We start from the raw sequence: 24,502 nt of genomic DNA, 5'->3' as shown, positions 1-24,502 counted from the left end.
ATCTTAGCAAGACTATTGGATTTTATTTGATATTTTTTTGAAGTATATTATTGAATAGAAATATAAACTAAATTAATGGGATAAAATTTACTATATTTATCACAAACCGTTGAATTTGTGTTGTTTAGATTCAGCATATATTAAATAAACTTTATATACAACACATGCATCCAACAATTACTAGCAAAAAAATAAATATAAGTTCATATGAGCTACAGATCTTAAAGTTATTTTTCCGATTAATATTTATTTCATTTTTGTATAAATCATTATGCAAATCTATGGAACAAGTGTTTTTTGATTAAAAAAATATCCACAAGTCTTAATTTATCATAATTAAAAGACATTACAAATCAATTTTGTGAAACGAATCTCACACCAGACCTGATTCATAAAAAAATTTATGTTTCACTATAATTAAAGATCATATCGATCAATCTCATATAATACCTACTCGTTAAAGTAATAATACCACAAATAAATAGGACCAAATAGTTGTACCACATATTAAGTAGACCACATGACTTGGTTTCAACCGTGTGTCGTGCAAACATACAATAGATCCATCAGATAATTTCTATGTAAGATCATTCAATATTGCTTTTGCTGAAACTATCAACACAAGGTAACCATGTATCCGAAAAAACTCACAAATGGCTTATAATTTGTGATTAAGGTAACGGAAATTGTAAAGCCTACAATTGAATATGAAATGTCTTGTATCAAATAAACTGACTTGATACGCCCGTTCAATGGCAGATAAATATCTCAAGAATTTTTTTTTAGAAAAAAAATATGGCTCAAATTTTGTACACTGGGGTGATTCCAAGCACATGAAAACATTTTCTCATGACCATTGCCGTCGCCTCACATAGCAACAGTCTACTTGTCTCCTCTGCCGAGCCAACAACCTACAAGTTTAGTAAATCATGTTTAAACACAAATGGTCTCACGATCCATATATGTCAACAGATAGGCATTTGAACACCAAATGGTTGGGATCATGCCATGTCATAGCCATTGATAGCATGGCATGGCATGGCATGGCCAGTTGGATATGAGAACACCCAGCTCTGGATCAATTACCAGCATTTTTCTTGATGCAAAATGAATGAACGTCATACCTGGCAGTTGGTGTAGAATTTTGTGAAGTGTTCGGATAAATTGTACAAATATTCACACAGCACATTGGGTAAAAGATTAGTGCATGACTCTTCAACATGCTGTAAAGAATTGCAAAAGTATAGTAAGATCAAACGGAAATATGATGATGTCAGAGTAGTTATCTCTATAATCAGGGCCTAGTTTACATCACAATTCACATCAAGTTAAATACTTCTTGTACGGCCTGAACTGAAGGATGTATCAGTATCATGTGTATTTCATGTGGGACTGACACTTATTTCAATGAAGTCCTAGGTGTATATTACATTCTCTCAATTCAACATAAACTCGATCTAATTCAATCAATAACGAGTGCATCCAAGAAGGAATATCCATGGCCAAAATAGTTAGTTACCTCCGCAAACTGTAGCAAATGAAGTCCCAACCTGCGTTCATCGGGATGAGCTAAGTCTATCGACCCTTTCTGTTGCAAAAGTAAACAAGAACGATTGCTGTGAATCATGAGTTAACTTTGAATTTGGTCAAGCGCAAAATATGTTCCTCAATAGTGTATGTTAATTTTGACTCTGATATTTGAGTTTCCTTCTATATAAGATAAGCAGAGAATAAAAGCAATTAGAACGTATCACAGAAACACTAGAATGTGTATCACCATATTAACATCAGGAGAACCTTATAAAGGAAGTCATCCCACCTTTTTCAACTCTTCCATGTCTTTACCCGATTTCCTGATAATTGAACAGATTCGAGCATGTGCATACAGTAAATACACAGCAGTATTCCCCTGCCCAAAAAGGAACAAAGCAATAAGCAATAAAAAAAGGATAGCTGATAAGAATTCTAATTAATGTACCAGAACAAAGAAAAAAGGCCAATCAGGTGGAGGCAATAAGAGGAAGGACAGTTTTATTGATTTGATGCAGCAAAGAACAGCATTTCATTAGAGGCGAAATGTAAATTTTGCTATAGTTATATTGCCCAGAATAAGCTAATACATCACAATTTAGTATGTAACTCATTTAATCCAATGGGCATACCTTGTCATTGAGCATTTGATCAAAACTAAATGTATAATTCGTCGTCCTGTTATTCTTCAGGTCAGCATATCTGTTTAATATCCAGCAAAAACCATTACTTAATGATTCCAGAAGTAAAATCTACGGATACTTACAAAGCGCTTCCTCTAAACGAAACATACTAGTGATCCGTATATGAATCAATTCTTTGTGATGAACTAAAGATGTTTATCATAGAGATAAATTGCTAACTTCTCGGGACTCGTCATAAACTCAAAATGAAGGACACTCACTTAATAGCCCCATATCCAACCGCTTCAGCAATTTCATCAAGTTCAACTTCAGTCCACTCTTTCGCCTTACCTGGCCAGGTTCAGATTTCAAAAGATTAATTTAATGGTACAAGTAACAAAAGATAAACAATTCAGCAAAGAAAATTGAGAGAAACAATGCAAGAATTGCACATGACAACAAACCTCTTTCAGTTAAGGTAGCTTTGCATTTACTTTTGGCTTCATCGAGTAAATCAACTAGTTTGACAGTTTCAGTACTTCGAGTACGGAATCGTTTTCCATCCTCTCCTAAAACAAGCCCAAACCCTACGTGACTAGCTCTAGGATAACTGTTGACATCAGCTGGAAGCCAATCAGCCCGTCTGGCTGCCTGAAAGAACAGTCCATAAAGCTCTGTAGCCTTTTCCAATATAGGAAGACGAACGGTGCGCCAATAATATAGACAAAATGCGTACAAGAAGAAAAATGTTCAAACTTACTGTGAAGAACATTTCAAAGTGCTCACGTTGGCCAACATCAGTTACATAGATAATCCAATCAGCCTTTTCTTCATTCAGTCGATACCTATAAAGAAAAAGAAACCGTTTCACACTTTGCATTGGCAGAAGTCAGTACAAATATCGAGTGCAAGATAAATCCATGTACACAAAATTCAAAGCTCACCACAAAGCAGCAAGATCAGTTGAAGCATAGTTGAAGCCACCATCCCTTTTCACAACAATAAGCGGTATAGCTTTTCCTTCAATAAAAATAACACGAGCACCTTCACTTTCCTGAATCAATCCCTTCTGATTCAACAACTCTAAAGCCCGTGGAATATATGGATTGTAAAAACTTTCACCCTGGTGAAACGGACATAAATTTAGCAGATGCTATAGTTCAACCAAAAAACAAACAGATTAATTAACTTTAATAGCATCACATAAATATAATCAATCACCTACCAGGCCAATTACTATGTCATAAATATTAACATATAAATTACAAAAAATAATGTTTTGTATTAGCCACCACACCATAAGATTGCCCATCAACTGCATAGTGCATTTTCGCAATACTCTGATGCATATACAGAATCAGGTTATCATAAATCTAGCATTCAATGGAATTGTTACACCAGTACAAGGTCTACACAATGAGCAATTCCAACTCTCAGTAGACGAGTTAGAGGCAGCAAACAAAAAATGAAATGGCGTCGTGCCATTGAGGTCTCGAGGAACAAATGCACCCATATTACAAATTTCTAGAACCAAATAAGATTAAAAAAACACACACATTCCACTAAAATTAAATAAACCATTATGAATAACTTTACTCAGATAGTCGTGCAGTACCTTTTCCTCCAAATGGACTCCAAGCCGCTGATAAACTTTTTCATATCCTCTTCGGCTAATTTCACAAATGTGAGCCCACGCATCTCTATACTTCTGCACTCCAGTCTTTACCGTGTACAGTCATTGCATCAGGTACCAAAAACAAAAACACTGATCAGTAACCACATGGCTACATGCTTTGATTTGACAAAAAAATATTAACAATATTAACAGATCATAATTGCTAGTCAAGGCTTGAAGCACGAAGAACCAAACAATTACGAGAACTCAAACTCAAATCCTTAAGCTATAATTAAACCACCTGGAGACTGACCACCGCCCTTTGTGCCCTCTCCTTGAAATCGGGATCATTATCAAATCTCTGCTTTGAGGCCTTGTAGAATGCCTGATTAAGAAGAAAGACTCAGTGGTTCATGGGACCCTTTCACCACAACTCCATTATTCTTTTATAGAAATAAAGCATTTAGATTTGTTCTCATGCACATAAAAGTAGCCACTATTCACTCTTCAAAAACTGAAATTTTAAAAGAATAAAAAGTCAGTGCTAAAAAGAAATTCCAGAGTATAGTACGAGGCTAATAAAATGCAATAAAATGTAATGAGAATAAATCTTCCACAAGCTTCTGGTTGCTCAGATATTATACAATCAGCCTGGTTATGTACAAAGACCATTTTCAGTCTCCACGTCCTTTAGTGTAATAAGTGAGGAATACAACAATCTACAAGATTTTAGGTATTCATATTGATTCTCTCACCTCCAGATCTCCAATGGCTTGATCGCTTGAAACTTCTCCACTTGGAAACTTTTCAAAAAGGTACTCGATCAACATACCAAACTGCAAAGCATTTCACACAACCTTTAGGGTTCATAATAGAAATAACAAAAGAATCTTCATAATAATCATTCACTTGCATCAGCAAATTATTGAACCATAAAATCAATTCCATAGTTGTCCAGAAAAGAGAAAATAGAAAAAAGAAACGAAGAACTATAGCAATCCAAACATTTTCCTTCTAAAAGACACTCTACCCATAATTTTTTAACATATAATCTCATTGCTCGTGTTCGGGTGACTACAATAGATTTGAGACCCAAACCCATTCAAATTAATATTAAGAAAAACCGCTAAATGAAACCATTATTGAAAGCAATAAAAAATTACAAGGGAGGTAAACTAGTCCAAGACCTCACTAGTAGCCAAAAAGACCCCAAAAAAAACCCCGAGAATTACAACTTTACAAGAACGGACTTAAACCCTAAACTGAGCTACAAGGCTAATGACACATTACTAAAACAACTACGTGAACTTATGAGAAGTACGTAAATGAGGCAATCCAATCCAATCAATCTTACAAAGAAGATGGAGGTGAGTATTGAATTCATGTTCAGTTAGGAGTTGAAACCTCTGTTCTCAAATGCTTCATAAATAATAGAAGGGAAAAACTTAAATATCAATAGCTAATCCACGAGTACATAGGATTGATTAATAGCAAAAGCTACTCCACAAATAAATTAGCTAATAAGAAAGGTGTTCATGACAAGAAAATCAATCATTTTTCTAGATAAGACCATAGCATCTTTAAGGCTGATAAAAATATCCACCTGTGTGCCCCAGTCGCCGACATGGTTTCTCCTTAGAACCTCCACATTCGAGAATTCCAGCATACGAGCAATTGTATCTCCAATGATTGTTGATCGTAAGTGACCGACATGCATTTCTTTTGCTATGTTAGGTGAGGAGAAATCAACCACAGCTCTTTTCACCTGAAGCTTAGGAGCCCATGTTTCTATACCATTGACTAGCATCTTTTGAATGCACTGCACCAAAATTAGGTAACACTTTAGTAAAAAAACGCACACGCGAAAGTTTAGCTTAAAGAGAAGTCCTCTATGTTAATTACTTTTGCTATGTATTGCCGAGAGACTACAACATTTATGAATCCAGCTCCAGCTATTGTGCATGAATCTATAATCTCAGACACAGGAAGATTTTCCCTGATGGCCTATAAAGCAAAAATACATTTTACAAACATTAAATTCTATAATAACACTTTCTTAAGAAAAAGCGCATAAAAACATCAGTACCTGTCCAATTGGTTGTGGGCCTCTAAATTGAGTACCCTTGCCTTTAACTTTTGACCATAATCCCATGGCGTTGTTGCTGTAAAAACAAAAAAGGATTCAATAATTAACAAACACAGAAATCATAGGTCATATAAAGTTATCTGATGCAAGATACAAAGAAGAAAACGAATCATAAAATAAGAAAGTTGCGACCAACTTGCTTTTCCAATAGTTCTACACTATAACCTTAAAAGAAATGCACCATACCATTGATAATCACCAAACTCGGGTTTTTGGCATATAGCAATAGAGGGATCTATGTCCACCTCCTCAGGGACAGTCAATCTCAATGACTCTTCAAATATCTTCTCTAGTTTTTGTTTAAGACTTCCCACAATCTCCTGGTGCTGCTCAAATGGGCATGCACCCAAAACATCAAAAAAGTTCACCACATAAGTTGCAACCAATTTTCTAACTATCAAGTTCAGTAAGTGATACGTCACTGATTGACATCGGAATTATAATATCAGTATGTGTTTTGTTTGCCTTAGATGTGAAGCATTGTAGAAATGGGTTACAACAACTCACATTTGACATAGTTGATAGAGACTGTGCCTTCACCGAGCAGCAGCAAAGTTTTCGAGAAGTTCTAATAATACCTGTCTAGTTTCATGAGAACCACGAGAACTTACAAAAAAGCACCAGCATGTTGTTGCGTTTTGGATGAAAACATAGAAACTGCGGAAACTTAATGAAAGTAGCATCAACACACGACATAAATTAATAGACAGGTCACCGAAGATTTGATGCTTTTGGGAGACACGTGTGCCATTCAGAGTTTTGGAAAGGTGTTTAAAAAACATGAAATTAAGCAACTATTATGAAACAGATGTGTTTTCATGCCTTGTACAATTGCATTCCCTGCAAAACTTACTCTGTAACAGTAACAATGATCTCATTGCATCACAACCGTTCAGAACCCATTTTAATCAATTGCACAAATGACGAATTAAGCTCGCCCCATCAACAATAATCGAGAATTATATCTCACATGCATGTAATGTAAAAGAGAGAGGATAATGAAACTTACGGGCAGGGGAAATGGAAGTGGAGGGAAAGAGAGAGAGGCGATTGAACTGCAGTGGGGAGAAAAGATGACCTAATTGAGAGCAATTCATTACACTGTGGGCGGGTAATGCGAGTGTGTATGTATATATGTATGTATAGATTTAGATGCTTGACTTCACACAGCGAAGGTGTAAATGCGTGCCTTCGGTCTGGAATGACAGTAGAAATCGTGCCGTGCCGCCAACGTGTCTTGTTTAGGGTTTTTGGAAGGACTGTACTATGGTGTACCTTATAATTAATTTAAGAAATTTATAGTATTTTTCAAAATAATTCGAATATATTATATTTATTAGAAATTATATATGTTCGTTGTACGTGAGAAACATATGTTGAATTAATTAGAATTTGAAATAAAATTAATTAACTCAACAAAGATAATGATAGTATTGTAAATTTTGACAATTCGTGTTAATTAATATATATAATTAATTAAGAAAAAAACATTTTTTTTAATTTTAAAAAAAAATTGGACTACTAAAATTTTTCTCATATATTTCTTATCATATTGTTTTTTTTTTTTATTTGTCATATTCTCTCAATAATGCATATATTTTATTACAATATTCAATTATTACAATCTTTTTTGACAATAAATGATCAGCAATTTTTTATTTACAATGTTATTTGATTATTATTCTCTTTCATGTAAATTGACAACAATTTTAACCGGATGATTTTACTTTTCTAGTTACCTTTAATTTATTAGACACTTATACATGATAACATATAAAGTACACATTATTATAACAATCTATCATTACATAAAAAGTACTGATGGACTAATTTTAAAAAAATATTGATTAAATGTTGTCATTTATTTGTAATTTATAATAATAATATTTTTGACAATAAATCATCTTTTTAATGATTCTTATTATACTTATTTTAATATTTCAGTATTAACTTATAAGTATAATTAGCACAATTAAATTACTAATGTCATATTGGTATTATTTCAAGAAAAATAATATATTTAATTTTTCTAATTGTTTAAATATCTTCACGGGATCATCTGTGTACCCTTATATTGAGAAAAATTCATTGCATTTATAAAGTTTGAATAGTAAATATAACTTTATAGTATACATTTAATTTGAAAAATGAATTCATTATATGACAAACACTTCTTCCATTTCTATTTTTTGTGTAACCCAAAAGAATTGATATTTTTTCTCTTTTATCTTCTCGAATTCACTGTAAAAAGTCAATTAAAAAAATATTTATATCTAGAAAAATATTTTATTTATTGTTTTTCTTGTCTATATATTTTGTTATATATGAACATATATTCTACTTCATTCTTCTAATTGTTATATATATTTACTATATAATTTGTGTACATTGAAGATGAATAAGTTCATTTTGTAGTTTTTTATTACCTGAACTTAGGTTGATATATTAATATATGATATACATAGATATAAGAATTTTCAAATTCAATTTATTCACAAAGATTTTTATAACGAAGACCAACTCAAAATAATAAAAATTAGGATTCATAATTATTTTATATGATATAAAAATAACATGTGAAAACTTTTTTTGACATTTTAGTTGCAAAATATAGTGATAAATACATGTATGTGCACTATTGCATTGTGTCAATTATAACTTACTTTAAATATCTTATTTCTCATTCAATAATCAAAATGTGTTTATTTCTTATTTTGATTATCGACAATTCAATATTTCATTTAATTGTTTTTTTAATAATATTTACATGAGTTTTATTCTATATTTATCTGATTTGAAAAGGATCAATTATAATTCAATCTATTATTATATTTGAAAACTGTAGAATGGTTCTAAATTTAAAAATCGAGTAACATGTAAGAGACCAATTCAAAATTAAAAGTTGATGTCAATATGTTTCTTCTAGCTCTACGATCGAATAATATAGGATCGAACGTAATAGACAATTATTTAGTTTTTATTTTCTGTCTTTTAATTAATTGTGTAATTTTTTTATGTTCTACCTAATTCTTTTTTAGAATTTTTTTGAATTTTTATAATCATGATTAAAAGTGTTGCACACATACAATATAAAATTATATATTTTAAAATGTTAATATTGAAGTGTCAAATAAATTTATTAAATCATTATTTAAGAACTTTTAGAAAAACAACATACATCATAATTCAGATTTAAATATTAACATACAAATAAATAATTGCGATGAATATCTTATGAAATAAATTATGTTAGTCCAAAAAGATTAAATATGATTATTGTAAATGAATTTTTCTTAATTAATCATAAAATTTTCAGCACATGCGCTTAATTAATTAGAATATTTTCAATATATTATGTAGATAAATTTTTTTCCATATGATTTAGTGATTGAGTCCTTATAAACATTTTAAAAAAATGTGACTTTAGTTATAGTAACGGTGTCTTATAATTTAAAATATTAAATGAAATAAATTATCGAGATAAAAAATTAATTAAGAAATTCAAGAATATATGGTTACTCAATTAGTTTAATTGACACGCTCTTTAGTTTGCTGATTTAATAGATATTAAATTCACAATCACTGAGTTTGACAAAAATTCTTGTAGAATAAAATACAATTATAATAAATTATTTGATTGTATATGTAATGAAATTTTGTATATTCATATATGTTTGATTTATTTCATTTATAAGACTGAAATTTTATATATTATTATATAAGATTTGTTATGCATTTTAACATCGATATATTCACAAAAAATTTATATATTAATTCCCGCTAACATATAATTCTGGTTTCGCCCCAGACTTTATTGTATTCGTTTGTTTGAATTTATTGTTCCCCATTTTATCAAGAGCCATTACATGTCAAACATGAAAATGAATATTAATATATATATATATAGATATTTAATATAAACTCGTGCGACCTTATTTAGGCTCACCTTTAAATGAATCGACAAAATTTCAACCCAACCCACTTAAACTGTGTGGCGGTGCAGGCCAAACCGACAGACCCAACCCAAATCGACGACTCAAATCACAACGATCTTTTACCATGTTTTATTTAAATAATTTATAAATATAAACCACAAAAAAATTTTGGTTGCAAAAAATTTAATTTAAACACATAAATTCTAACAAACAGTCACAAGTAAATAGATTTAAAATTTTTATTAAAGTATTTTTTTAATATAAACATTTTTTAATATAAACATATGTATATATATTAAAAAATTAATATAAAACAAGTAATTAATAAAGAGATAAATAAAAATTCACATATAAAGTCACATATTTATATATATAAGTATATTTGCGTGCTTGACATTTTGTTATACGATACGACTTTGTTTTGTACAACTACGGAATAATACAAAGGGGTGCGCATTCGATTATCGACCGAATTAAATTTTTTTTATATGAAATCAATTTATTAACAATAATTGATGTTAATCGAACTGAAAACGGTCTCCAAGATGATTTTCTGTATTACAGTGCACGCTCCCGATATCTGACTAGGCAACCAAAACAGCCGTATTACAAAAGCAAAGGTACCGACTTTGACGAAATAGGCAGATTACAGAGTCGATTGGAGATAAAAAAATATACATAGAAACATATAGACACGAGAGCAGACCAAAATGCAAAACTCTGAATTTATGCTCTCATTGCTGATTGCATTGATTGCAGTATCTCTTGAAGTTCAAGCACTCTTCCACTAGAAACTCACTGCCAAGGAAACCATCACACTAAATTATACCACCCCCAAAATGTTTTTTGAGCTGCACGATTTACCAGGAAATGACTTACAAGATTCTCTCAGCCATCTCAGATGCTTCCCATCTTGGACTCCATGGACACTCTGTCAAGTTGTTTGACTTGATAGGCACTCCATTTGAGTTGAAATGCTGCAATACATCTAATGGTGATTCTGTAGACATTTATATAGTAATACTATAGCAGGATGTTTACAATCATTTGAATATATTTAAATCTTGACTGACGAGGAAGAAGAGGCAGAGGTTAGACAAAATTAGCGAGCAACGAAGTTATAAAGTGTAATTAAAGTGATTCTGCGGATACGAGATATAAAATCCAAATGTTGCATAATAGAGAAGAGATACTCGTGTAGTTGAGACCAATTATTTTGAGCCAAGGAATGTTTAATGACAATAATGTTAATGATACTAGAGAAAAAGAGGACAGCGATTGAATTTTTTCGTCATTTGAAGTTGAACACATTTGCTTTTAAAAGCAGAGTACAATTGAAGGTTTTTTGTTTTCCTAAAACGCACTTCACTGATGCTTTTTGTTTTCATAAAACGCACTTCACTAATGCTTATCTTCTTACCTGAGAACTCTGAAGCACCAAAGTTGGCTTTTGCTTAGGGAACTGAAGAGAGAACGTGAAGTGCACCTGGTTCCACAAAATCATTATAGTTAATGCAACTCACCAATAAGGAACACGGATTTCAACCAGCATTTTTTCTTGGGGGTGGGGTGGGATATTTTGCTCAATTGGCCACGAAAGAATATACAAACAATAATTGTGAACAACAAAGAGTAAGAAGAAGATAAACTGATTCGGATCACTAGAGATATGTTTAAATAAACCCTTCTAATAATTTATGGTCAATTTCATTGACATGAGTTCAAAATGAGCAACTGAACAAGGAAATCTACTACGATCTTGCCAGGTTTGGCCACGAGTATTTCTTCATTCAACACATACAAGTAAAGTTCAGCAGAACGTTCATTTATTCCATGCGACAATGGTTCAAACCATATGAAAATTTATAATCAGTTGAAGCATCCAGATAAAGACCAAATTCTCAAACTACTGACTCATCTCTAGCACATACGGAATTTTAAGGGTTTCAAACCAAAAACATGTGTAAGATGATTTACTCGTAGGTGTGTTGTGTACCCATGACCAAAAAAGAATAAGACTATTTTATTAACCAGGCCCGTAAACAATCACTTCCAGTGATCTAAACTAGTGCCACCAATTGGTGGTACTTGTGCACTCATTGTGGATAACTCATTCATCATAAAATTATCATGATCAGCAATCAATTTTTTAAATTCTTGTATCAAGGTGACGGAATTGAGAAGGGCAAAAGGCTAAGAGATTATGAGAAAAGGTCGGCACTGTATAAAAGATGCATCTATACTGACTAAAAACCTTTTCACTCCATAAAAGATACATCTATACTGACTAAAAAGTGAAATTTTCAGAACATGGACAACAGAGCTAAGTAACAGTAGCAAAACTCGATAATGCAGTCCCAAACACTTTTTTTTCACTGGAACACCAACATAGGCAGCACAAAGTTGATTTCGGTTGTGTCCTGTTCAGCACAATCATAAAGACAGGAAATTACAAAAATGCCCAATAACATATCCTACCAGAAATGTGAACACCCCAGAAGAAGATAGGAATGTTGCCCTCCTACAAAAGACCTAAGAATAAAAAAAATGATGCCTGAGTAATACTCATGATAGCATGGGGGGTGGGGGGAAGCAAGTCAATAAAAGAAATTTAAAAATCAATAATTAGCTATTCCACCAGAAAATTGAAGAAAGCAAACCGGATCAGCTTCTATAGGCCTTCCAAAAAGAGGAGCCAAAGCTGTGATAAACTTCCTTCTTAGTTCAATGGATGAGACTGCATCTTTAATCTATCAAGGAAATGTATGTAAAATAGATCTCATTAACCTGCAGTAACTAGTAATATCTTCAAGTTGTATTTACGATAAGCATCAAGTTTAATTTGTTTAACTGCAGCAAACCTGGGATTCCAAAATCTCTTCCAAAATGGGAAGATATTCAGCCATGCACCTAAAGATAGAAACATCAAAAAAATTCAGACCGTATACTCAACTGAATTTCCAACAGAAGTGGAGAATATTGATCACAAATACTTACATCCCTTCCAACCAAGGAGGGAGTCTAAAATCTTCAATAGAAAACAAAGCTTTCAACTCCGCAGAAGAAACCAACTTTAGTCGTGGGGGTGGAGCAGTAGAAAACTTTTTACTAACTGGAAATATAACCTGCAAACAAAATAAAGTACTTGCTGCTCAAAAGAAACACGGATGGCTTGATAAATGAGGTTGAATAAAAAAAAGGACGCAAAAAATGAGGAGGCTGCAATTTATATAATCCTAAGAATTAACTTTATAATATTGTTGTTTGAGCACTCAGGTTGACTTAATGTTGATTTATTTTGATAAGGTATTCACGGTTGATCTCACAGCAATTCGCAGGAGCATGCTCTGCAACAGCTTGAGGGAGGAATAATTAATCGATCCAATATACGTACACAATTTTGTGAGAGTATCATATAATATTTTCCAAACCAACCTGTAAATAGATCTTCTGTTGCTGTCTCCAGGTGGACCTAGCAACTAACTTATTTAAATCCATGGCCAGTAATGGAACAGCAAATTTAGCCTCCTCTGGCTACGCTACAATTTAATGGCAAAATGACCACATGCAGAGCCAGTCATAAATCAACATTTTCAAATCAAAACAAGAAAACATACAATTCACCAGTCTTTTTTAATTACCTTGTCTATGCCTGAACTCATATATGTTTCAATTCCCTGCAATAATATTCAGCAATTTGGAATGTTTCAAAACATCATGCTACATAAAAAGTTACATCAGAAAAACATGGAACTTGATATGCATCCAAAAGCGAAAAAAGCAAGAACAGGTTGTGAGCACTGAGCACAACACATCAAAATGTCACTCAGGTCCAGGTTATTCCGTTGTGCAAAAAACCACTCCTGATATAAAAAGTGAATATATTACCGAAATAAAACTTTGGAAAATCCAAACATAAGTCCTACCCACCCACACCCCCTGAGCTCCTCAGCATTACCAACCACATGCAAGAGGGAAATAGGGGACATGGATATGACAGAATCTCAGGAGCCAACTTCATAATAAGAGAATGCTATTACCTTTACACAATGTCGAGATTTATATTGATAAATAACAATATAGGTAAAGTGGACAATTTTTAGTAGTGTGTAGTTAAGTTTAAGCCAATTGCAGTAAGCAGAAAGTGGTGGACACAGATCATAATCTGGAAATTTAGCAACCAACATATTCAAATGCTCATTCGATTCCACTGCATGTGATAGCCGTACAAACACTGACCTTTCTTGAAAGGATAGTACTAATCTCAAACTTCAATCTATCATCGTCAACCTCCTCGATGCGCTTTCGTTGGTATGCCATGTATGAATCCCTGTGAGTTCCATATAGGCAACCATCAACCATGGCAAACATTCAATGCCACCGGCCCAAATTATATAAATATACTTTAGGCAGTGATTATCATCATGCTGCAAAGGTCACAAAAATACTCACCGAAGCTCCATTATAAGAGATAACAGTCGAGTTGGATCCTTGCTGTTCCAATCAGTCAACCCATTTTTACGAGATTTTTCGCTATCACCATGATATGGCAGAAAAGTTTCATCCTCGGGCCCAAATATTATATCCGGGGCCGCCAATGGATAAACGGCATTGTATATAACTTCCCCTAGATTTCATAACCCAAAAAATAGAACACCAAAATGAATTAAAAATGTCTTCAACGAACAAGAGACTGAACGCATAATCTATACAAGGATACTGACATCTGATATAGTCCAGGCAAAATGGAATGACCAAAGTGAATCGATCAAGCAAGTTAGGGTTTTTGCTGCCTGACCACATTTGCTCCACCTGCAATACATTGTCTTTTGTCATTCCCAGTCACCTAGTTTTCTAATCCAATAATACATCAATTTCCTTTAATTTTCTTAAAGAATCAGAGAAAGATTAAGCTTGCATATGGACACCAAAACGTCCACATGCAAAAACATATTTATTAGCTGATGTGATAAACACAAACCTTGATAGAGAAAGGGCAGTTTCCCAGTAAATAATTGAGCTGGGCGGCTATCAGCGGCGGCACGGTGTCGATCGCCATGGTCGCTCTGCTTCTGTGTAGGAGGGAGGAACAGAAGTTGAAGAAACCAAGCGGCGTAGTTTAACTCAGGATTCTTTCTTGTTCTTTTCCATATTTAAACAATTAAACTTAGATATTCTTTTGTTTGCAACATGTAAAAACAATACTTTTTTCGTAACAAGAGTAAACTTAGTTTTATGAAAATAGCAAAATTAATTTTATAGACAAAACAATTGTTTTATATAATTGTAAGAGAAATTTTTTTTTTTGAGACGTTTTTATATATCTATTTATGTCATATGTGTCAAATCGATCCATATTTAAAATAATAATAATATTTTTAACATAAAATATTATAGTTTTTCATTAATTGAGTAAAGTTGGAGACTAATCTCTAAAAATTAACAAAAGACAATGTCACACGAGTTTTCGTGTTTGTTGGATGCGATTTTTTGGTTTTATAAATATTTTTTATAAATAATATTAATTACAGAGTATTCAACGATTCTTACATCCGCATATATATTAATGATAAATACAGGAACTTAAAATATATGAAATGTCATTCACCTCGTATAATATAAGTTTTAACATAAAATTTGAAAGTAAACTCTTAGCCCAAATTTTTTATTTAGTATTGAGAATATGTTTACTTTTTCTAAAAAATTCCGTGTCCAAGAATTTATTCGTGTTCACTTTGATTTAAATACTTTGTAAAGACACTGGAAGAATATAATTATGCAATAGATATATGAATAGCTCTTTTGTGAGACGGTCTTACGAATCTTTATCTGTGAGACGAGTCAACTCTATCGATATTCAATTAATATTCTTAGCATAAAAAATAATAATTTTTCATAGATGATCCAAATATGATATCTGTCTCACAAAATACGACCCGTGAGACCGTCTCATACAAGTTTTTGCCTAGATATATATGATTTATATTTTCTTTGATCACTCAATATATATGAATACTGATTTTATCATTGATATAATATCAAATCTTCCTAAAAAAAAAAATCTTCCTCAAATTATTCGATAAAAGATTTTATAATAGACATTTTCAGCAGGTATAAGATTCCTTGTCCAAGATATGTCAGAATACAGGATCAGAGACATTTCAAAATCACCCTGCCTCTTGTAAGTGAAATATTCAAATTCGAGTCACACAGTGAGCGTGTAAATATCTATATGTATATAGGAAGAAACTTTAAATTTTCTACAAGGAAGAAATTTTCTGAGATCAAGAACCCGTTGAAGTATATAGAATTCTCAGTCCAAACTCCAAGCCTGCAACCAACTCAAATAAGGGGGAAAATGATAAAAAATGTGTACTTTGATGTCATTTCTTCATTAGCAGAGAACAATGTTAAATCTTGGTACCTGGATTTTGCCATCCGAGGTTCCAGCAAATAGCTTTTGCCCTTCTGAATCCATAGCGAGAGAAGTAATTCTTGCACTCCCTCCACATCTCGTTTTAATATGCGTAATATTTGTCATTCTTTCTTTATGCCAAACTTCGATCACCCCACATTTTGTGGCAGCAAGTATGAAGTCATTATTTACAGCAATCTGATGAATTTCGAGGCCAGTCGACAACGACCCAATCACTGCCTTGTTGGACAGCGAAAACACCTTAGAACGCAAATGTTGTTAGAAAAAAAAATCAGTAAAACTGGATGGTCACCAAGTTTGGGGATTGAAAACAAGTTGAGATACCAAAGAATTAGTTAATACCTTTCCTGCTGTACCATCAACAGAAGTTCCACCAGCAAATATGAGGCCACCGTGAATTTCAAGTGAGTGGATTGTTTGTTTGCCTAATAACTTTTTGGCACCGGAGTAGAATGTTGATGATGTTTGTGTTCTTAAATCCACCTCCTGTTAACAAATTTCCATACTTTTAACATGAAAATGGCTCTAGGAAAACATGATGTTGAGTACTTGATCTCTCGATGTGGATTATGAAGAATATTATGCAGACAAAAAATTGGTCTTTATTGAATCAAGAAACAAAAGAGAGGCCCTCTAACTCAGACAGAATCGTACATACATATGTTTCATTACACTTTAATGTTGACTGCTACCTGGATCGTGTAGCCAGAGGAACCGCAGTAGAGTTTATCGCCATGAAAGGCAAGGCACTTGATTTGTTTGTTTAAGTTAATGTGTCTTGAAACGCCCGACCAGTTATAAACCTAGACAGAGTTGATACTTATAACATCAATAATTTTATAAAAGGTTAAGATAATAAGTGCAAGATTAGTACGCCAACCTTAACACCATGCCCTTGAGAAGCATAGCAAGCATAACTAGCATTTGCTATCAACAAAACCACAGATTCTTTCACATCGTGTACCTGAATACAGTAAATTCCATCCTGTTTGATCGACCAAACCTGAATATGATAAAGGAAAACAAATTTCAGTAGATGCTAGAATTGGGAATTTTCGTTTCACATTTTTAAGATATAGTTTAGAGTAACATATGAATATCTATAAGAAATGTGAAGCCTTACTCGAATAGTTTTGTCTAAAGATCCACTGTACAGCTTGTCGAGTGAAGGTGGGACATAAAGGCATGTAACAGCCTTCGAGTGTTCACGAACTTCTTGAATTAATCGAGTAGTCTTCCTTCCTGTGTCCCACACCTGAATGCAATGGGAAATGTTTATATTCTCTATATTTCTATTGACAAATTCAACAGGTTCAAAACAAATTTTTGAAAAAGAATATATTGTTGAAAAGTAAAGCATATGTTGTTGAAATGTAAAGAACTGCAGTCTTATGCAACCTCCAACAACCAAGAATCTTGATAAGTAACATGGATAAACAACTAGATACGTGTAGTCAAGACGGCGACAAGTATACTGCAAAATGAACAGTGAATAATGGTTTTTTCCTTACTTTTATGGTTCCATCCGCGTGGCTGCTTATCAATCGATTCTTGATATGAAGCATAGAGAAAATTTCGCCATTCATGGACACGTCGAGCTCAGGGCCCTCAACACAAGACCATAGATCTGCCTGAAAATGCTCAAGTGTGTTTTAACTTTTAAAGATAAGCCTCAAGTTAAAGACTCCAACAAATTAAAGGATGTAAATACACGACTCACTGGATCAATTGATGACATGTTCATCAATGCTTTCATTATATCATGTGCCACCGTGCAAATTTTCTTGAGACGCCTTAAGATTTTCCACATACTTTTGGCATATACCGCGACTTCATTCAGTCCAACTGTAAGCGTTGTTCACTACTTTAAGTTATGGATAATAAAATTCCTAATCATTTATCGATTTGATAAATCACATTTACCTGGCTCACTGATGAATCCTCTCACAGCAAGGGCAGCCAGTATTTTGTCCTCATTGTTCTTTGACGATTGTAGCACGTTAATGAACTTGTCAAGCAATGATTTACGAGCTATATCCCTTATTCCACAATCAGGTAAACTATAAAGCATGTGCACAAGCCATGTGGCCACCACTAGACAAGATTTTGCTATATCAATGGAATTGCTCGTAAAACATTCGTTCAGAGCTTTAAAAATAGCGCCTTTCTCATGATTAGAAAGTACGAACGCCATCCTTCTCTCCCAACTCCTTGCTGCTCTCTCTTCGTCATTCTATAATGGGTAATCAAGAATTAAAAAGGGGAAAAATGAACAAAATAATGAATAATTAAGAAATAACTTCAAAAGTAGGCCACGCAATAATACCATTGTTTCGCAAAATTCTGTATCTTCGATCTTCACTTCCTCCCCTCTTACCACAGAATTATACGGTTGGTCTAACCCTGCCATCTTTAGCAGCCAAGAATCCATACATGGCTTCTTTGAAGCTCTTGAATGTCCCGAAAGAGATGATACTGCACCAAGGGCCAAAACTTGAGAAGATGGGAAATCTTTTCTTTGAAGTGCCTCTAACAGTGCTGCCATGGCTTCTTCCCTGTAGATGCTCATCTTCCGAGGAGCGTCCTAAGAAGTAATTTTTTTTTTTAAATCAAAATTCCCGACATTCCTCGTATAAATTTCGTTAAACTAGAGATCATGAATAAAAACAGACCAAAAGGTCAAGCTGAAGAAGAAGAGTAGCAATGACAGGCTTTTGCTCCATTGGAGACATTTGCAAATAGACCAAGAGGGTGTGCATTGTACTAAACGTTCCCTCTTCTTTAATCATTTGCAAAATCTTGTTGCTTAGTGTTCTCCTGTATCACAAAAAAATGAGGGAATAATTTTAGAGATGATGAAAAGGGAAAGACCGAGGAATTAATTTGGAGATGGAGATGTTTGAGATTGAAGGAATGGTGTCATACCGGCTCAGCTGAACTAATTCACAGAGAAACTCTACACATAATCCTCTCACACTGTCATTTCCACCATGAAATAACTCGAGAACTAGAGATAATTCAATTTCATTAGCTACCATATTCCTGCAGGTCATATCAATTCTAACGCAACTCAAGAGTATAGATACAACGGCTTGTCTTTCATCGACCCTATTCAGGGAATTCAGCAGAGCTGGGATTCCATTTTCGGAGATAACATCCACTGCGTTACGTGACATGTCGCTCTCATCTCCTCCCACGACAATTTGCTCAAGCAATGCTATAGCAGCATCTTTGGGTGCTATAGCAAATTTAAGATCAGCTGAATCTTCGTTTTTGTTCGAAATTATATGTACAAGTGTGGGTGTTAGATTGTGCGAAGAAAGATGAGAGAACGACGGCCTGAGCATATACATAATAGTAGCAGATTCGGCAAGACCTTTTTTCAATAAATCAGCCAGATAGTAGAAATCTGTGTCCATGCTTGTCAGAAGTTCACCGACACTCTCATCCGCTTGAATAAGCTTCGAAAGTATGTAAATTGTTGTTCTGAGAACATCATTGTTCAATGATGCCGACAGTATTTCCATAAATCCATTTACTATAGTAGGTGAAGATAAATACGAATTAATAGCCGAATCCACGTTCAAGTCCCCCCAGATGCTGGCTATCATCAAGACAGCAGCTTCACATTCCTGCAAGTCCTCAGAATTACAAAGACACAGAATGTAAGGTTTCAATGCATTGATCATCATTTCAACAGATGCTTGAGATATCACACTGGTCGGAGATGTGGAAAGTCCGGTTCGTGTGAATCTTTGAGGTTTATGTTCTGTTTCATTATTGATGCTCCGGTCACGTGGAAGATTGGACGTGTAAGATAGAATGGATTCTGATTCCATGTTGCTCAAAAAGTTTCGTGGCGTTTCAGAGCATGAAAATTCCTGAGCAAGGTCAGGATGCTGTTCTTTCCAAGAAGTTATCAGCCTCTTGAGAACATAATTCGTCTTAGGGAGTGAAACAGCAGAGAAAGGCTGTCTAGTAATGGGGCAAGTTGTGTTTCCTCTATTCATCCATTCTTGGATGGCTTTCCTTTCATATGTTTGTCCCGTTTCGAGGGTGACAGGATCATTGAAGATTTGACCAGTGATAGGGCAGACAAAATCTTTTGGGGGCCTCGACTGAGGAGTCACTATCTCAGACCGTGGAGAAGGTGCAACTCTCTGGCTTCCTTCATCACCTTGATGTAGAGAATTACCATGAACACTGGACATTCATAATAAATAGATATTAGAAAAGTGAACGTGCCTTGAGAAATAAGATAACTGGAGGAGTTACTAACAGCTAAATACACACCTCTCTGAAAATACTTGTCTTACACTTCGAGTATGACTGGTACTTCTATTCGAGGACTTTGCATGTCCCTGGTTATCTAACCATATTTAGTGTAAACCCAAAAATCAAAATGACAAATGAATAAGTATAATTAGTTTTAAGTGACTGAAACATACTGCCATTTCTCCATTGGATTCTCGTGAACTAAGGCTTGAATTATCACAGAATGAAAGTGGAGAACCAGGTCGAGAAGTTGAAACTGAGGAATCCATGGCACGAGTGGAGAGGAGTCGCAGCATGGTTGTTTGGACCTTTCTAGAACTTGTATCCTCTTTTGGAGATGAAATATTTGATGGAGGAGTTTTAGGTGAATCTGTTGGAGAGCTATTTCGAGGAGATTGTCCCCAACTTTTCAGTTTAACTAGTTGTCTTCGGGATATAGTCTGTTCATCTTTCTTTAGTCTGATGCTGCTACTGGAGACAATTGATCTTGTGTCATCGACCTTTGGTACACCAAATCCCTTGCCAACATTATCATGTGCTCCATCTTGAGTTCCTGCAACTACATTAAGATCGTCACAAAAATCTTCACGCTCGTCGGGGATTTCCTCCTGAAAAATGAATGAGTAAAAAATCATGTAGAAGAACTGTTGTGATTACTAGCGCAAAACAGTGGAAGAATAGTAGGAGAAAACTAAACACTTCTTAATCTTACCTGAGTAGCCCAAGCAGTGAAGTTCTCCTGATTCTCCGAAGGGGTTGAAGTTATATTCAATCTGATTAAAACCAAAACTCATGTACTTCTGGGCCAACTTCAACATAATGTCAAACTGTAAACAACATATCTACTTATAAAGTATAAATAACTAAATTTCAACCTGGAAGCTTTCCTTGAATCGTCTTGAGGTCTCATAACTGGAGAAAATCCAGCACTCTTGGGCAAAATCGGACCAAATTTTACGTAATCAGGAATCGACCGGCTGCTGGTCTCGTGTAGGGGAGTCATTGGCGGCTCTGCAATAGGAAACATAGGAATCACCTTCCTGCTAGTAGCAGGATCATAGTTCATGCAATCCTTATAGTACTTGGCATAAAGCTTTGTGTTCTCATCCAAAGACTGTCCATAAAGCTGCTCTAACCGCTGAATTCTCTCGGCTTGCTCAGGCCTCACGGACAAGATTAAAGATTCATAATACTGATCAAAATCCACAGAAAACGACAAGTCGGACGTGTCCGGAATCACATCCATCACTATCCGACTCCTCTCCTCGGAGTACCACCCAATAATCGAGTTCATCTGAGGAAGGAATAGAGATTTCCAAAGCTCGGGAGCAAAATCAATCCGCGAGAAAAAAGGGTCTATTATGAACATCTCTATAATATGAAGAACCGAACTGTTCAAATTATTCCTCAACTTCCACAAGAATGCGAGATTCAAATGAGCCCAAGCCGAGAGGTAAAAGTTTGGGACTCCTGCTGTTTTCTGACTTGAATTTAACATAGCACACACTTGTAACATCTTTTCTGCATAGTCTAAACGAGCCATCTTAGTTTCTGTATTAGTTGAGTTGATTGCTTCCTCGAGAGCATCAATCCCCCAATCAAGATTTGCTAAAACTGCTTGATCTGAGTACCTTACTTCTCTATCTTTGTCGGTGTCTCCCTCCTCAGCCGCTAATCTCTCAGCACATTGTTCTTTGTGCTGAGTTCTTCGATCTTTATCTATTAATCTATCTTGAATGAAACTTCCCACAGTGTTGATCAGTGTTCTAACTATATCCTTTTGGTCCATTTCAAACCTATAATTCCCAGACATTATTGGAGCACTTTATTCTTTTGAATCAGTCCCGGATCACAAATTCATCCCTGAAATTCTTATCCACCTGTGACATTATCATACATGTTCAGTACGTCAAGAACACCGATCCATTAGTACGATTCCACTCACATCGATACTTAATACTGAAAAACAAACACGGAATGATTATCACTTATTTCCTCAAAAACTGAGCAGTTACGAAGTAGACTTCAAACCTCCATTATTGATCTAAATTGTGGCAGTATTCAATCATCACAAATGCACACAATGGAGCTATCAATTTGATTTAAAAAAATAATTAATTTTATGTCATTGAAAAAAATACAGTTCGATACGGATATCGAATTTCTGGACCACCCTTAACACCTCTAGCAACAAGAATCGCACATCATTCATATGCACAAATCGCAGAATCGATAGTTTATGACATCAGAGACAGAAACCAGGATAATAATAGTGAAAAAATCAGCAAACAAAAGCAGAGAAGAATTCAAAAGTATGCACTCCGTAAACAAGCAAGAAAACACGAGTTGATCACATATTTGAACAGAAAACAGTGCCTAACACATTCCCGTCAAAGATTATGCAGAAATCTGTGTTCTTTATTTGTATAAAAATCAGATACAGACACAAAAATAAACACTTTTTAATGAAGAAAACGAAACTCGTCGCCCACGAAAGTTCAAAATCCCAGAGAGCTGCCCGAGGCAAGGAGAAAGTACTCGTTGAACAAGTAAACCAAGAAAATACATAAACAAACAACAAATGATTGGTGAATAATGACAAAATAAAATGAAACAAGAATCAAATGGTTTGTACAAAATGGGTGGACTCGAAAATGGAGGCCGGCATTTTCCCAGCCGGCTTTTCGAGTATCGTCATCAAATAGAAAGCGCGGATGGTGTCATTCAAACCGGATTAATTTATTTCCTAAGCTTGACTTATATGGGATTCTGTATATAAGAAAAATGAAATTGCAGATGACAGAGACAAAATTTGTGTCTTCGGCTTTGTTTTCATTGGATTTGTCACATCAAATTGAAAAAGATATTGGGAAAATTTATGTAAATCATGTTGACAACATGTATGCTCTAGAAAATTCAAAAGTCATTCTCCGATTTTAGCTCCAATTTATTTTTTTATGGAATTTCAGCTCTAATTCTACCATCATTATTTTTGTAGTTTGCTTTTAAAAAATCGGGGAGACAAGTTTTTCACAGTCATGTCCTAAACCGTGACTTCGTTCCAAGTTTTGGATCTTGGTATCAATGCCATTAATTTGTGTAGCTTTTATCTACATAAAACATTTATAAATTGATTATTTTAGAATGGTGAACATTTATTAATTTAAAAATATATTAACTAATCGATAAATTAATAAATCATTTGTTTGAAAGAGTGTTTTTTCTTTAGGAGATGAAGTAGGCTTGAGTAATTTAAATGAATTAACTATTGAAGAAGGCATTCGTGAAGACAATCATTAATGATCACCAATTGGAATATCCGACTGAAATGATGCATATATGTTCCCGACTTCTGAGGTCGAAAGCCTAGAAAAAATTGTGGTCAACGTTGATAAAAATCTTGTTAAGGATGATATAGTACTTCTGGAACCAATTAGGTGGAGAAAAAAAGTACTCATATAGTCAAAGAGTAGGTATTTTACGAGACACTCTCACAAATTTTTATCTGTGAGACGAATCAACCCTATCAATATTAACAATAAAAAGCAATACACTTAACATAAAAGTAATACTTTTCATATTGAGTCAATAAGATATGTCTCACAAAATACGATCATCTCACACAAGTTTTTGCCAACGTAAAAAATGCTCCATAATTTTTTTGTTTTAGGTTGAGAAACATAACTAGATTTAAATTTTTAAGGAAAGAAATAAATTATCACATAAATAGGTCTTTTGCGAGACGGTCTCACGAATCTTTATCATTGAGAGTGGTCAAACTTACCGATATTCACAATAAAAAGTATACTTTTAGCATAAAAAGTAATACTTTTTCATGGGTAACTCAAATAAGATATCTGTCTCACAAAATACTACTCGTGAGACCGTCTCACACAAATTTTTGTCTTATAACATAATCCTATTTTAATACATTATTCTATT

The 24,502-nt window shown here is 34.0% G+C and overlaps 3 protein-coding genes across 7 annotated transcripts; all 3 read right to left on the bottom strand.

The window, feature by feature from the left end:
- Positions 1–639: 639 nt before the first annotated feature.
- On the bottom strand, positions 640–7,151 carry LOC140832649 (arginine--tRNA ligase, chloroplastic/mitochondrial-like). Of its 2 annotated transcripts, none has more exons than XM_073196774.1 (18): positions 6,924–7,151; positions 6,422–6,492; positions 6,101–6,240; positions 5,855–5,930; positions 5,671–5,772; positions 5,372–5,587; positions 4,524–4,604; positions 4,070–4,153; positions 3,769–3,873; positions 3,098–3,276; positions 2,914–2,998; positions 2,618–2,804; positions 2,435–2,504; positions 2,163–2,232; positions 1,820–1,909; positions 1,520–1,588; positions 1,125–1,223; positions 640–911 (listed from the first exon to the last, which is right to left on the bottom strand). In XM_073196774.1, exons 1-18 carry the CDS (start codon positions 7,009–7,011, stop codon positions 801–803), a joined length of 1,923 nt encoding a protein of 640 aa, XP_073052875.1. In that variant the 5' UTR covers positions 7,012–7,151; the 3' UTR covers positions 640–800. The 2 variants fall into 2 exon arrangements, with proteins under 2 accessions (XP_073052875.1, XP_073052876.1); XM_073196775.1 differs by having other exon boundaries at positions 6,422–6,496; positions 6,924–7,130.
- Positions 7,152–10,323: 3,172 nt separating this feature from the next.
- On the bottom strand, positions 10,324–14,999 carry LOC140832648 (uncharacterized). The gene is made up of 13 exons (XM_073196772.1): positions 14,831–14,999; positions 14,574–14,661; positions 14,302–14,476; positions 14,089–14,179; positions 13,491–13,526; positions 13,285–13,383; positions 12,847–12,974; positions 12,711–12,759; positions 12,510–12,599; positions 12,328–12,381; positions 11,270–11,335; positions 10,729–10,826; positions 10,324–10,647 (listed from the first exon to the last, which is right to left on the bottom strand). Exons 1-13 carry the CDS (start codon positions 14,906–14,908, stop codon positions 10,584–10,586), a joined length of 1,116 nt encoding a protein of 371 aa, XP_073052873.1. The 5' UTR covers positions 14,909–14,999; the 3' UTR covers positions 10,324–10,583.
- Positions 15,000–15,972: 973 nt separating this feature from the next.
- On the bottom strand, positions 15,973–23,327 carry LOC140832646 (putative E3 ubiquitin-protein ligase LIN-1). 4 transcript variants are annotated; one of them, XM_073196768.1, is made up of 17 exons: positions 22,937–23,327; positions 21,436–22,440; positions 21,273–21,333; positions 20,734–21,168; positions 20,579–20,646; positions 19,211–20,488; positions 18,958–19,102; positions 18,612–18,869; positions 18,209–18,518; positions 18,006–18,130; positions 17,797–17,916; positions 17,409–17,540; positions 17,166–17,288; positions 16,978–17,088; positions 16,628–16,771; positions 16,274–16,525; positions 15,973–16,180 (listed from the first exon to the last, which is right to left on the bottom strand). In XM_073196768.1, exons 2-17 carry the CDS (start codon positions 22,371–22,373, stop codon positions 16,163–16,165), a joined length of 4,518 nt encoding a protein of 1,505 aa, XP_073052869.1. In that variant the 5' UTR covers positions 22,374–22,440; positions 22,937–23,327; the 3' UTR covers positions 15,973–16,162. The 4 variants fall into 4 exon arrangements, with proteins under 4 accessions (XP_073052869.1, XP_073052870.1, XP_073052871.1 ...); XM_073196769.1 differs by having other exon boundaries at positions 21,436–22,519; positions 23,020–23,327; XM_073196770.1 differs by having other exon boundaries at positions 23,020–23,327.
- Between the last annotated feature and the right edge of the window lie 1,175 nt (positions 23,328–24,502).

This window comes from Primulina eburnea, chromosome 5, assembly GCF_022965805.1.
Source record: "Primulina eburnea isolate SZY01 chromosome 5, ASM2296580v1, whole genome shotgun sequence".
NCBI classification, from domain to species: domain Eukaryota; kingdom Viridiplantae; phylum Streptophyta; class Magnoliopsida; order Lamiales; family Gesneriaceae; genus Primulina; species Primulina eburnea.
This window is presented reverse-complemented; position numbering and strand designations above follow the sequence as displayed.

Coding starts and splice junctions, on each gene's coding strand:
- LOC140832649 (XM_073196774.1), bottom strand. CDS start 7,011: ATGAATTGCTCTCAATTAGGTCATCTTTTCTCCCCACTGCAGTTCAAT. Junction 2,505..2,617: donor AGCTACCTTAACTGAAAGAG/GTTTGTTGTCAT, acceptor GAACCTGGCCAG/GTAAGGCGAAAGAGTGGACT. Junction 2,233..2,434: donor GTTGGATATGGGGCTATTAA/GTGAGTGTCCTT, acceptor GATATTAAACAG/ATATGCTGACCTGAAGAATA.
- LOC140832648 (XM_073196772.1), bottom strand. CDS start 14,908: ATGGCGATCGACACCGTGCCGCCGCTGATAGCCGCCCAGCTCAATTAT. Junction 13,384..13,490: donor TGAGTTCAGGCATAGACAAG/GTAATTAAAAAA, acceptor ATTGTAGCGTAG/CCAGAGGAGGCTAAATTTGC. Junction 12,975..13,284: donor AACAGAAGATCTATTTACAG/GTTGGTTTGGAA, acceptor TTTTGTTTGCAG/GTTATATTTCCAGTTAGTAA.
- LOC140832646 (XM_073196768.1), bottom strand. CDS start 22,373: ATGTCTGGGAATTATAGGTTTGAAATGGACCAAAAGGATATAGTTAGA. Junction 21,334..21,435: donor GATTCAAGGAAAGCTTCCAG/GTTGAAATTTAG, acceptor GGTTTTAATCAG/ATTGAATATAACTTCAACCC. Junction 18,519..18,611: donor CAGAATTTTGCGAAACAATG/GTATTATTGCGT, acceptor TACCCATTATAG/AATGACGAAGAGAGAGCAGC.